Raw genomic sequence first — 12,209 nt, forward strand, 5'->3', positions numbered from 1 at the left:
AAGTGTACGTTATATGAGGCATAAATAACCAACTGAGAACGTGCCTGGTATGTTAACGTAACATATTATGGTAAGAGTCATTCAAATAACTATAACATATAGAACATGCTATACGTTTACCAAACAATCTGTCACTCCTAATTGCTAAATCCGATTAAATCTTAAATCTAGTCTCTTACGTGAATGAGCTAAATAGTATTATTTGATATTTTACGGTAATGTGTTAATAATTTCATACATAAGTCGCTCCTGAGTATAAGTCGCACCCCTATGAAAAAAACTGTGACTTATAGTCCGAAAAATACAGTATATATATATACACATACTGTATATGTAATGTCGTCACACAAAGGACCGCTTGTACTTTGCAAAATTTTTGAGGTTCTGAGCATGATCAACCAAGTTGACCATTGTAATTTTATTTTTTATTTTTTAAGTTCTCTACTGGAGCATAAACAATGTTTGTAAAAATACCTGTGTGCGTGTGGACGTAGCCTTGATTTCAGATGTTTTTTGTGTGAAGTAACGTACTGACTGAGGTCATCCTAATGGTGCCTCGTGCTCTCGGATCCCCTTTCTGTTTATTTGAAGACGACTGAGAGCCCCGGCCGTGCTAATAAATGTTCCTAACGTGACTTCTTCTTCTCCTTCGTCTTTGCATGATCAAACCTTCCTGATTGTGATGTGAGCGTTTGGAAGGGCGCCGCCCCTCCACAAGTCCGACCTGCAGCTGAGTCAACATTCACCCAACCCTCCTCCTCCTCCTCCTCAGGCACGTCCCGCGGTCCCAGCCCTGTGACCCTGGCATCCCAAGATGCTTTGCCTATTGCCGTGGCCTTCACCGAGTCGGTTAATGCTTACTTCAAAGGCGCTGATCCCACAAAGTGAGTCTCACATGACCTGCTGCTCAGCGGCCGACACGCACGCATATACACTTTTTTTATTTTTTTTGTCCCGCCCTCAACCAGAGCGAGTAGCATGACGCTACGAGTTACCGTGCGTGTTGCGTGAGGCCCGACAGTGCGGGTAACCTGCACGGGGCACATGATAGTCCGTGGCAGAGAAAACACGCAGACGTTTATTGCCTAACTGCTGTTAAATTGCCGCCCCGCAAAAAAGGCTTATTTTCGCAGGGATTAGCGAATGGAACATTTCACAAGCAATGCAGCGGAGCCGCGGTGCGAGGCCCCAGTTTAGGAACCGCAGCACCCCCGGCGGGACCCCCCCAACCCCCTCCGCCCCGGCCCAAACCCAGCCTCTGTTTGGAAATTGGACCTGAAACAGAGAGCTTTTTATACACTGTAGATATACTGTGTGATGCAGTGAGACGAGCAGAGGGCTTTACACCTGCACAGCAAATCATCCAGGGGAGGATTTGGCACATTTATGTGAATATTAAGACCTAGTGCACATGCGCATCAAAACATTCCACATGCTGTTTTTGTGATTTCGCTGACACCCGAACAGTGCAGAAACAAGTAAGCTGATGGATAAACAGAAGGATACTTTCACAACTGTAAAGGGCTTCGGATTTTTGGCTAAAGTATCCCACAATTCATTGCCAGCAGCCTTATTGAAAGTCTTGAGCAGGGGAGTCCAAACTACGGCCGCCGACACCTTCATTTTTGGCCCGCGAGATGTCATGAGTTTAATAAAGAATCTTGCCCGCAGGAAGATCGCGTTCGTTTTAAAAGTCTGGCACTTTTGATGTTGTTTTTTGTCATCATCTAAGGGACAACATGATTTTTTTAAGTCAACTACCGTTAATTATTGTATGCTCAGAGGAGAACCATGTGCAGCACTTACGTATACGACCTAATGCAAACAACCTTCCCTAGTCATAATGCAATCAACTTTCTTTTTTTTTTAAATCCAACCAACACATAGTACTTGTGTTGGTTCTAAATTACACCAATTTAAATCCATTACAAAGCATGATGGGGAAAATGCAAAACACTCCACATTCATGCATGTTTGCCGCATTTTAGCTGCTTGATATTTCTGATTACAAAAGGTTAAGGAATAATAAACAAGGTAGGAGTCGAACTTTCACATACTCTTAATATCCAATTACAATAATGATTAATATCTAATTAAATCTATTATATTAATATAATATGCACACATCTATTTGTATAGGCTATATGTATATGTATACATATGCAAACCCCGTTTCCATATGAGTTGGGAAATTGTGTTAGATGTAAATATAAACGGAATACAATGATTTGCAAATCCTTTTCAACCCATATTCAATTGAATGCACTACAAAGACAAGATATTTGATGTTCAAACTCATAAACTTAATTTTTTTTTTGCAAATAATCATTACCGTAACTTAGAATTTCATGGCTGCAACACGTGCCAAAGTAGTTGGGAGAGGGCATGTTCACCACTGTGTTACATGGCCTTTCCTTTTAACAACACTCAGTAAACGTTTGGGAACTGAGGAGACACATTTTTGAAGCTTCTCAGGTGGAATTCTTTCCCATTCTTGCTTGATGTACAGCTTAAGTTGTTCAATAGTCCGGGGGTCTCCGTTGTGGTATTTTAGGCTTCATAATGCGCCACACATTTTCAATGGGAGACAGGTCTGGACTACAGGCAGGCCAGTCTAGTACCCACACTCTTTTACTACGTTGATATAACACGTGGCTTGGCATTGTCTTGCTGAAATAAGCAGGGGCGTCCGTGGTAACGTTGCTTGGATGGCAACATGTTGCTCCAAAACCTGTATGTACCTTTCAGCATTAATGGCGCCTTCACAGATGTGTAATTTACCCATGTCTTGGGCACTAATACACCCCCATACCATCACAGATGCTGGCTTTTCAACTTTGCGCCTATAACAATCCGGATGGTTCTTTTCCTCCTTGGTCCGGAGGACACGACGTCTACAGTTTCCAAAAACAATTTGAAATGTGGACTCGTCAGACCACAGAACACTTTTCCACTATGTATCAGTCCATCTTAGATGAGCTCAGGCCCAGCGAAGCCGACGGCGTTTCTGGGTGTTGTTCATAAACGGTTTTCGCCTTGCATAGGTGAGTTTTAACTTGCACTTACAGATGTAGCGACCAACTGTAGTTACTGACAGTGGGTTTCTGAAGTGTTCCTGATCCCATGTGGTGATATCCTTTACACACTGATGTCGCTTGTTGATGCAGTCCAGCCTGAGGGATCAAAGCTCACGGGCTTAGCTGCTTACGTGCAGTGATTTCTCCAGATTCTCTGAACCCTTTGATGATATTACGGACCGTAGATGGTGAAATCCCTACATTTCTTGCAATAGCTGGTTGAGAAAGGTTTTTCTTAAACTGTTCAACAATTTGCTCATGCATTTGTTGACAAAGTGGTGACCTTCGCCCCATCCTTGTTTGTGAATGACTGAGCATTTCATGGAATCTACTTTTATACTCAATCATGGCACCCACCTGTTCCCAATTTGCCTCTTCACCTGTGGGATGTTCCAAATAAGTGTTTGATGAGCATTCCTCAACTTTATCAGTATTTATTGCCACCTTTCCCAACTTCTTTGTCACGTGTTGCTGGCATCAAATTCTAAAGTTAATGATTATTTGCACACAAAAAAAAGTTTATCCGTTTGAACATCAAATATGTTGTCTTTGTAGCATATTCAACTGAATATAGGTTGAAAATGATTTGTAAATCATTGTATTCCGTTTATATTTACATCTAACACAATTTCCCAACTCATGTGGAAACGGGGTTTGTAATAAACAAGGTAGAAATCGAACTTTCACATACTCTTAATATCCAATTATAATAATGATTAATATCTAATTAAATCTATTATATTAATATAATATGTACACATGTATTTGTATAGGCTATATATATATATGTATACATATATATGTTTATATGTATACATGTGTACATGTATATGTATACATGTGTACAAAATGAATGAATGAAGCGTACACAGAGGCTTATTCGGCGCTATCTAAAAGCTTGTAAATCGAAAAGTCCGTAAATTTAGGTTCCACTGTACTTCCTGAATGTTTCAAATCACACGTTGCTTGTTTTTTGCTTTCTTTGGGCTCATGCAAACTGGAAAAATGCTGTAAAAAGTAGTGATGTAATGGCTTTATAAATACCGCAGTATTCACAATAATACTGTGACGTGTGACGGTATCAAACGAAAACTTGGTGAGTGTAGTTTTTTTCTGGCGTTTTAGCATTGGCTGTAATTTAACTACATCTCCCAGAATCCTCTGCGCAGGGGTGGAGGCGTTGAACACGCAAGCGCAAAGTGAAGCATGTTTGAAGTCGATGAGAGGAATTGTTTTTTGGACAATAAATGTGTCCATAACTGGTTGAGTTATGTAGCTAACAAACAAGCCCAGGCCAAAATAAAACTTATAAAAAAGTCTATGTTCTTCGAAGCGCACTACCTTCGTTTTGAGCGTTTCCACAGCGACACAGAACAAGCAGGTCTCGACACGCACAGCGGGATACAGGATACACCCTGGACAACTTGTCATCTCATAAACCATCACACTGAAAATATATTTGAAGCCAAACATCAGTTTGTAAGGTGTTCATATTATTAAAACAGTGTTGGCGCTAGGAATTTTCAAAACGGGGTCACACAGTAAAATTTATGGCGTCCCACTTTTTTGTAACCGTTTTGAAAACAAATGATAAATGTATGCATTATCCTGTTATATCTCACATCCTATATTGTGTTTTGGAAACAGGTTGTCAGAAACGTTACTTAATTCATTTAAAACAATAATACAAAAGAAAACACATTTTTATGCATACCGGTATGTAAATTCATTCGGTTATAAACATTCATTCACTTTCTTCTTTCCTTCATGGATCTAAACTTTACCGCTGCCGGCATTTTTTTCTATATTTTAATTTAATAAGTTGTAGGTGTATTTATTTAAAGTTAAATTGGTAGTGTACTTTTTTTGAGAAACAACATTTCCCAGACTGCTGTACAAATTACCACCGTAGAGGACACTGCTTCCCATAATGTAAAAGTTGAAAGACACTAAACTGTATATTATCCATCCATCCCATCCATTTCCTACCGCTTGTCCCTTTTGAGGTCGCGGGGGGTCGCTGGAGCCTATCTCACCTGCATTCAGGCGGAAGGCAGGGTACACCCTGGACAAGTTGCCACCTCATTGCAGGGCCAACACAGATAGACAGACAACATTCACACTCACATTCACACACTAGGGCCAATATATTATAGTTTTACATAATTATTACACTGGATGTTTACATAGATAGATAGATAGATAGATAGATAGATAGATAGTACTTTGATTCCTTCAGGAGAGTTCCCTAAAGAAAATTTAAATTCCAGCAAGTCGCCACCTCATTGCAGGGCCAACACAGATAGACAGACAACATTCACACTCACATTCACACACTAGGGCCAATATATTATAGTTTTACATAATTATTACACTGGATGTTTACATAGATAGATAGATAGATAGATAGATAGATAGATAGATAGATAGATAGATAGTACTTTGATTCCTTCAGGAGAGTTCCCTAAAGAAAATTTAAATTCCAGCAAGTCGCCACCTCATTGCAGGGCCAACACAGATAGACAGACAACATTCACACTCACATTCACACACTAGGGCCAATATATTATAGTTTTACATAATTATTACACTGGATGTTTACATAGATAGATAGATAGATAGATAGATAGTACTTTATTGATTCCTTCAGGAGAGTTCCCTAAAGAAAATTTAAATTCCAGCAGCAGTGTACAGAATTGAGATCAAATTTAAAAAGTTAAAAGTAAATAATGGGGGTATCAATGGAAAAAAAATTGGAAATATAACAATAACAATAAAAATAAAAAGCAACAATAAGAATACCAATATAATGTTAAAAATAAGAATATAACAAGAGAAACTAGGCAGTAGTGACCATGTTATGAAAATGTATGTTACTTTACAGACACATAATTGCAAGTTATTCTTAAAAAATTTTGCTGGAAACAGTAGATGTTCCTGCACAATTATTTGCACGTAGAAATAAATGTTTTTAGAAATAAATATGACTAGAACATTTTTGGTACATATACCGCAATAATAGTGGCCTTAATACCGTGACCATATCGTACCTTGAGATTTAGTACCATTACACCCCTAGTAAAAAGGGGAAAAAAAAGACTCAAAGTAGCAATTAGCACAGTAGCTAACAGCAGCACTGCTGTGCTGACTAAATGAGCCCCAAAGATCGATCAGTCCGTCCACAAAGAGTGTGCTGCCGGGCACAAAATGGCTCTGCGGGTGGATGAAACGTTCGTACACCAAAGTGTGTTTTTATTCGATCTGCGGTTGGTAAATTGAAAAGTTTTTACAATGAGGGTTATGTAAATGGAGGTTCCACTGTGGTATAAACTGGCTCATATGAAGACATTGCTTCTTGACTCAACGCGTTGCATAGTTTTTTACTACGCACGTTAACGCGTTAAATTTGCAAACAGGAAGTTCCCGCCAACCGTGAATCCTCTTGCCGTGGTTGACCAACGTCCTCATTTTGCCGTCCTCCCAGGTGCATCGTGAAGATCACGGGGGACATGACGCTGTCGTTCCCTGTGGGCATCATCAAGGTGTTCACCGGCAACCCCTCCCCCGCCGTGCTCACCTTCAAGTTGAAGAACACCAGCAGGCTGGAGCAGATCCATCCCAACCAGCAGCTCCTCTTCAGGTAATAAAATACAAATTAAAATACAAAAAAAAGGGAAATACCAACTACACTACCGTTCAAAAGTTTGGGGTCACCCAAACAATTTTGTGGAATAGCCTTCATTTCTAAGAACAAGAATAGACTGTCGAGTTTCAGATGAAAGTTCTCTTTTTCTGGCCATTTTGAGCGTTTAATTGACCCCACAAATGTGATGCTCCAGAAACTCAATCTGCTCAAAGGAAGGTCAGTTTTGTAGCTTCTGTAACGAGCTAAACTGTTTTCAGATGTGTGAACATGATTGCACAAGGGTTTTCTAATCATCAATTAGCCTTCTGAGCCAATGAGCAAACACATTGTACCATTAGAACACTGGAGTGATAGTTGCTGGAAATGGGCCTCTATACACCTATGTAGATATTGCGCCAAAAACCAGACATTTGCAGCTAGAATAGTCATTTACCACACTAGCAATGTATAGAGTGTATTTCTTTAAAGTTAAGACTAGTTTAAAGTTATCTTCATTGAAAAGTGCAGTGCTTTTCCTTCAAAAATAAGGACATTTCAATGTGACCCCAAACTTTTGAACGGTAGTGTATATGATCCACAAAACAAAAAAGAATCGTATGATCCAACACTGTTGGCGTTAACGCATACTTGCCAACCTTGAGACCTCCAAATTCGGGAGATGGGGGGCAGGGGGTGTTGAGGTGGGGGGGTGGGGTAGCGGGGGGGTGTATATATTTTCAAGTATTTCTTATACATATATATGTATACATAAATAATCCGTTCATGAATGAGTATATTCGTTCGGCCACTGTGTTCAATGGAGAAATCTGATCTACAAAATGTGCAGGCAGCATACCCTTCCCCTTCCAGCTGTCCTGGATGACCTGAAATTATTTTTTTCCAATCATTTTGGAACTTGTAAGCGTACTTCTTCTTCTTACTCGTCGTCGCCATGTGTCTTCTTCATTCTTCTGCTTCGTCTCCGTTATGTTTTTGGACATTACTACTTGCCGTAGTTTTGAAGCAATGCATGATGGGAATCCGGATGTCGTGTGTCAGTGTATTAACGTGCCGGCTGGAATAAACACACGCTGAGAAATAGCTCTGTGCCTGCCTACTTTATGGGTTATAGATACACCTATGGATAACGGAGACATATATAATAGTCTCCTTTTCAGGTGAGAGAGGACGCTAAAGGCAGTGCCTTTAAGGCACGCCCACAATATTGTTGTCCGGGTGGAAATCAGGAGAATGGTTGCCCCGGGAGATTTTCGAGAGGGGCACTGAAATTCGGGAGTCTCCTGGGAAAATCGGGAGGGTTGGCAAGTATGCGTTAACGCACTGTTTGTGTCTTTTTACGCATTCAAATCAGAAAGGACGCAAATTTCCGGATGTCCGCGTGTCCCCAGGATGCAGATTTTTTTTTTTTGTACCGACACCCACGTGTTATTGTTTTCGTCACGGCGAGTATTAAACCCAAGAAGCGAAGCTTCAATGAAAAGTGCCTTCAGGAGCCACTTTTCAGCGAATGGCTCACTTATGAAGATGGGAATATGTTTTGCACGCCATGTAAACGGGCTAATAAAAAGAACACCTTTACGACCGGGTGCACTGATTTTCAAAGATCCAGCCTCACCAGGCACCAAGAAACATCGTGTTGCACCTTTCCTGCTTGTCGGCTCCCAGACCGTGGTCGAGACGTTCCCTCCAGGGCCGATGTATGTCGGGGGTAACACCCTCCACTTCACCTGGCAGTGGGTCCCTACAGTTCCGCTCTTTAGTTGGAATGAGGCCGTCGATTTGTTACAACTCTTTATTTATGTTTTCCACAAAGCCAAGCACACATCCACCATGCTATTGAGGTAAGATGAATTAAATGCGCTGACAGTTCATTGCTCCTGCCAAATGAATTGCACTGAGTGGAGCGGATCACCACTCCAAGATGGCGGCCCCGCGTCTCGTCTGCGCCAGTAGGCAGTAGCGCTCCATGCTGCGTACCCTTATAAGATGTCTATGGTTATAACGTTAGCAGTGAGTTTACAGCCTCACTGATTTAACTACACAGCAAATAAAAGTCACGTTACTTAGCCAATAAACGTTAGCTTACATTCAAAACGTACCCTTCTTTGTGCATCTTCAAATGTCGAACGAAGTTGGAAGTTGTTACGTCTCCGTCTATAATATTCGAACTGCATGATTTGCATAGGGCTATTCGTTTTTTGTTGACCGAGTCGTAGTTTTAATACCCGAACGAAATTAACTTTGGCATAATTGTTTCTCACTGCCGCATTGTTTGACAATTCTTCTTCATTGGTTGTCCTGCAATTTGATTGGATGAGAGCTGTGTGATGAAAACAGCGTAGATCTAATTTGATTGGCTGTTGTACTGAGAGCACACCAGCTGACAGGAACAACACGCTGATAGACACAGACGAAGAAAAGGGAAAATACGGAGCGGCGCGCTCCCAAATAACTTTTTAATCTTTGGGTTTTGGGGAAAGTAGCAAGTCATGTCAAGTCAAAAGGCTCAAGTCCAAGTGAAGTCACAAGTCCTTGATGTTAAAGTCTAAGTCGAGTTGCAAGTCTCTTTACATTTTGTCAAGTCGAGTCCAAAGTCATCAAATTCATGACTCGAGTCTGACTCGAGTCCAAGTCATGTGACTCGAGTCCACACCTCTGGTATTAACACTCCTGAACATGCTAGCGCTCCCTCTCCTAACTCGCCCACTCACTTACAAACGTCACTCACCCCACATACGGTCATTCTTAAAGGGGAACACACAGCTTATGGCCATCACAAAACCAGAGAAGAAATGCTAAAGGTATTGAGTGCCACTGTATTAGATGACATTGAAACTAACTTGCAACATTCTAAGTTTGTTGGCATTATTTGCCATGAAAGTGCAGATGTGGCGGTTTTTAAACGACTGATGATCTATATACAGGTGAGAATAATCAATCAACAATCAATTTGTCTTATGCATGTATGCCCTGGCACACCAATATCATCATTTCATGACCGAAGCAAAAAACTTTTTACACGTTCATACTGAAATACAGTCGCGATCAAAAGTTTACATACACTTGTAAAGAACATAATGTCATGGCTTTCTTGAGTTTCCAATAATTTCTACAACTCTTATTTTTTTGTGACAGAGTGATTGTGCTTTAAATGGGACAATGACAAAGGAGAATTACCTCCAAATTCTTCAGGACAACCTAAAATCATCAGCCCGCAGTTGGGTGTTCCAACAGGACAATGACCCCAAACACACATTTAAAGTGGTAAAGGAATGGCTAAATTAGGCTTGAATTAAGGTTTTAGAATGGCCTTCCCAAAGTCCTGACTTAAACGTGTGGACAATGCTGAAGAAACAAGTCCATGTCAGAAAACCAACAAATTTAAGCTGAACTGCACCAATTTTGTCAAGAGGAGTGGTCAAAAATTCAACCAGAAGCTTGTGGATGGCTTATTGCAGTGAAACTTGCTAAGGGACATGTAACCAAATATTAACATTGCTGTATGTATACTTTTGACCCAGCAGATTTGCTCACATTTTCAGTAGACCCATAATAAATTCATAAAAGAACCAAACTTCATGAATGTTTTTTGTGACCAACAAGTATGTGCTCCAATCTCTCTAAAAAAATAAGAGTTGTAGAAAGTATTGGAACTCAAGACAGCCATGACATTACGTTCTTTTCAACTCTACAACTTTTGATTGCGACTGTAAATACACCTACAACTTAGTAAATGAAAATTAGGGATGTCCGATAATGGCTTTTATTCCGATATTGTCCAACTCTTAATTACCGATACCGATATCAACCAATACCGATATATACAGTCGTGGAATTAACACATTATTATGCCTAATTTGGACAACCAGGTATGGTGAAGATAAGGTCCTTTTTAAAAAAAATTAATACAATAAAATAAGATAAATAAATTAAAAACATTTTCTTGAATAAAAGAGAAAGTAAAACAATATAAAAACAGTTACATAGAAACTAGTAATTAATGAAAATGAGTAAAATTAACTGTTAAAGGTTAGTACTATTAGTGGACCAGCAGCATGCACAATCATGTGTGCTTACGGACTGTATCCCTTGCAGACTGTATTGATATATATTGATGTATAATGTAGGAACCAGAATATTAATAACAGAAAGAAACAACCCTTTTGTGTGAATGAGTGTAAATGGGAGAGGGAGGGTTTTTTTGGGTTGGTGCACTAATTGTAAGTGTATCTTGTGTTTTTTATGTTGATTTAATTAAAAATAAAAATAATACAAAATTAAAAAATGATACCGATAATAAAAAAAACTATACTGATAATTTCCGATATTACATTTTCAAGCATTTATCGGCAGGCCGATATTATCGGACATCTCTAATGAAAATATATAAAAAATACTGGCAGCGGTAAAGTTTAGATCTATGAAGGAAAGAAGAAAGTGAATGAATGTTTATAACCGAGTAAATTTACATTTGTTTTCTTTTGTATTATTTGTTGAATGAATTAAGTAACGTTTATGACAACCTTTTTCCAAAACACAATATAGAATGTGAGATATAACAGGATAATGCATACATTTATCATTTGTTTTCAAAACGGATACAAAAAAGTGGGACCCCAAAAATTTACCGTGGGACCCCATTTTTATGACTTGATGGGGTCCCTGGGACCCCATTTTGAAAATTCCTAGCGCCAACACTGATCCAAAAACAGAGAGCAAAAGAGGCCCACGTCATGCAGGAAATTCAATTAGTCGGCCGACCTGAGCGTATTATTAAGCTGTCAGGGAAATACTTTCCAGCAGACGTGCGCAGTCAGGTCGGCCTGAAATAGCAAACAACAGCGCAACTTCACAGGACATCCGCTCCATTTAGCGCTCGTTTGTGTTTAAAAGGCGGCGATGCGGTCGGGCTCTTTTTTTTTTCTCTTGAGAAAGTTGTGCATAAAAACGCTGCTTGAAGCACACACGTGTCCATCAAATATCCATTATGCGTCGTTATTGTCGTCATCAGCTTGTTATTTGCTGTAATGGGCCTGCTGCAGGTGGCACCAGCTATAAACACGGAAGTCCCGTGGAGGAAAAGCTTGTTTGTGTGTTGCCTTGGTAACGCCCAGCACAACTAGTAAGCTCCAATACAGGAGCTGTATCAAAACCATGCTTTGATAATGATTAGGGGTGCATGAGGAAGCAGAAAGGGAAAAATTCCTCCCTTTGACCCCACATTTATGAACAAGTACAACACAATAGCAACACAACCAATGCTGGAATAAAGCTGCTCAGTCAGCATTGATTCAGCTGATGAGTTGATTGTAAACGACAGTACGACAAGTGTAACACGCACAACTTTCACACCAGCAGCTGAGTAGCAACATTTTAAAGTGCATTTAGGAGACAAAGGCTCGTCCACGCCTTTGTCTCCTCCAGGCTAGACTACTGCAACGCACTTCTTGTCGGGATCCCCGGCAAGAACATCCAGAAGCCGCACT

The 12,209-nt window shown here is 40.1% G+C and overlaps 1 protein-coding gene across 10 annotated transcripts in view; it reads left to right on the top strand.

Annotated features, from left to right (window-relative positions):
* fcho2 (FCH and mu domain containing endocytic adaptor 2) overlaps window positions 1-12,209 on the top strand; it is a 157,966-nt gene that overhangs the window by 131,591 nt on the left and 14,166 nt on the right. For all 10 annotated transcript variants that reach the window (XM_062056937.1, XM_062056939.1, XM_062056940.1 and 7 more), the window contains 2 exons: window positions 773-884; window positions 6,562-6,717. In XM_062056937.1, the coding sequence (XP_061912921.1) occupies window positions 773-884; window positions 6,562-6,717 (268 nt within the window). The remainder of the gene's footprint in view (window positions 1-772; window positions 885-6,561; window positions 6,718-12,209) is intronic.

The sequence above is a fragment of the Entelurus aequoreus genome, linkage group LG08, assembly GCF_033978785.1.
Source record: "Entelurus aequoreus isolate RoL-2023_Sb linkage group LG08, RoL_Eaeq_v1.1, whole genome shotgun sequence".
Lineage (NCBI taxonomy): Eukaryota > Metazoa > Chordata > Actinopteri > Syngnathiformes > Syngnathidae > Entelurus > Entelurus aequoreus.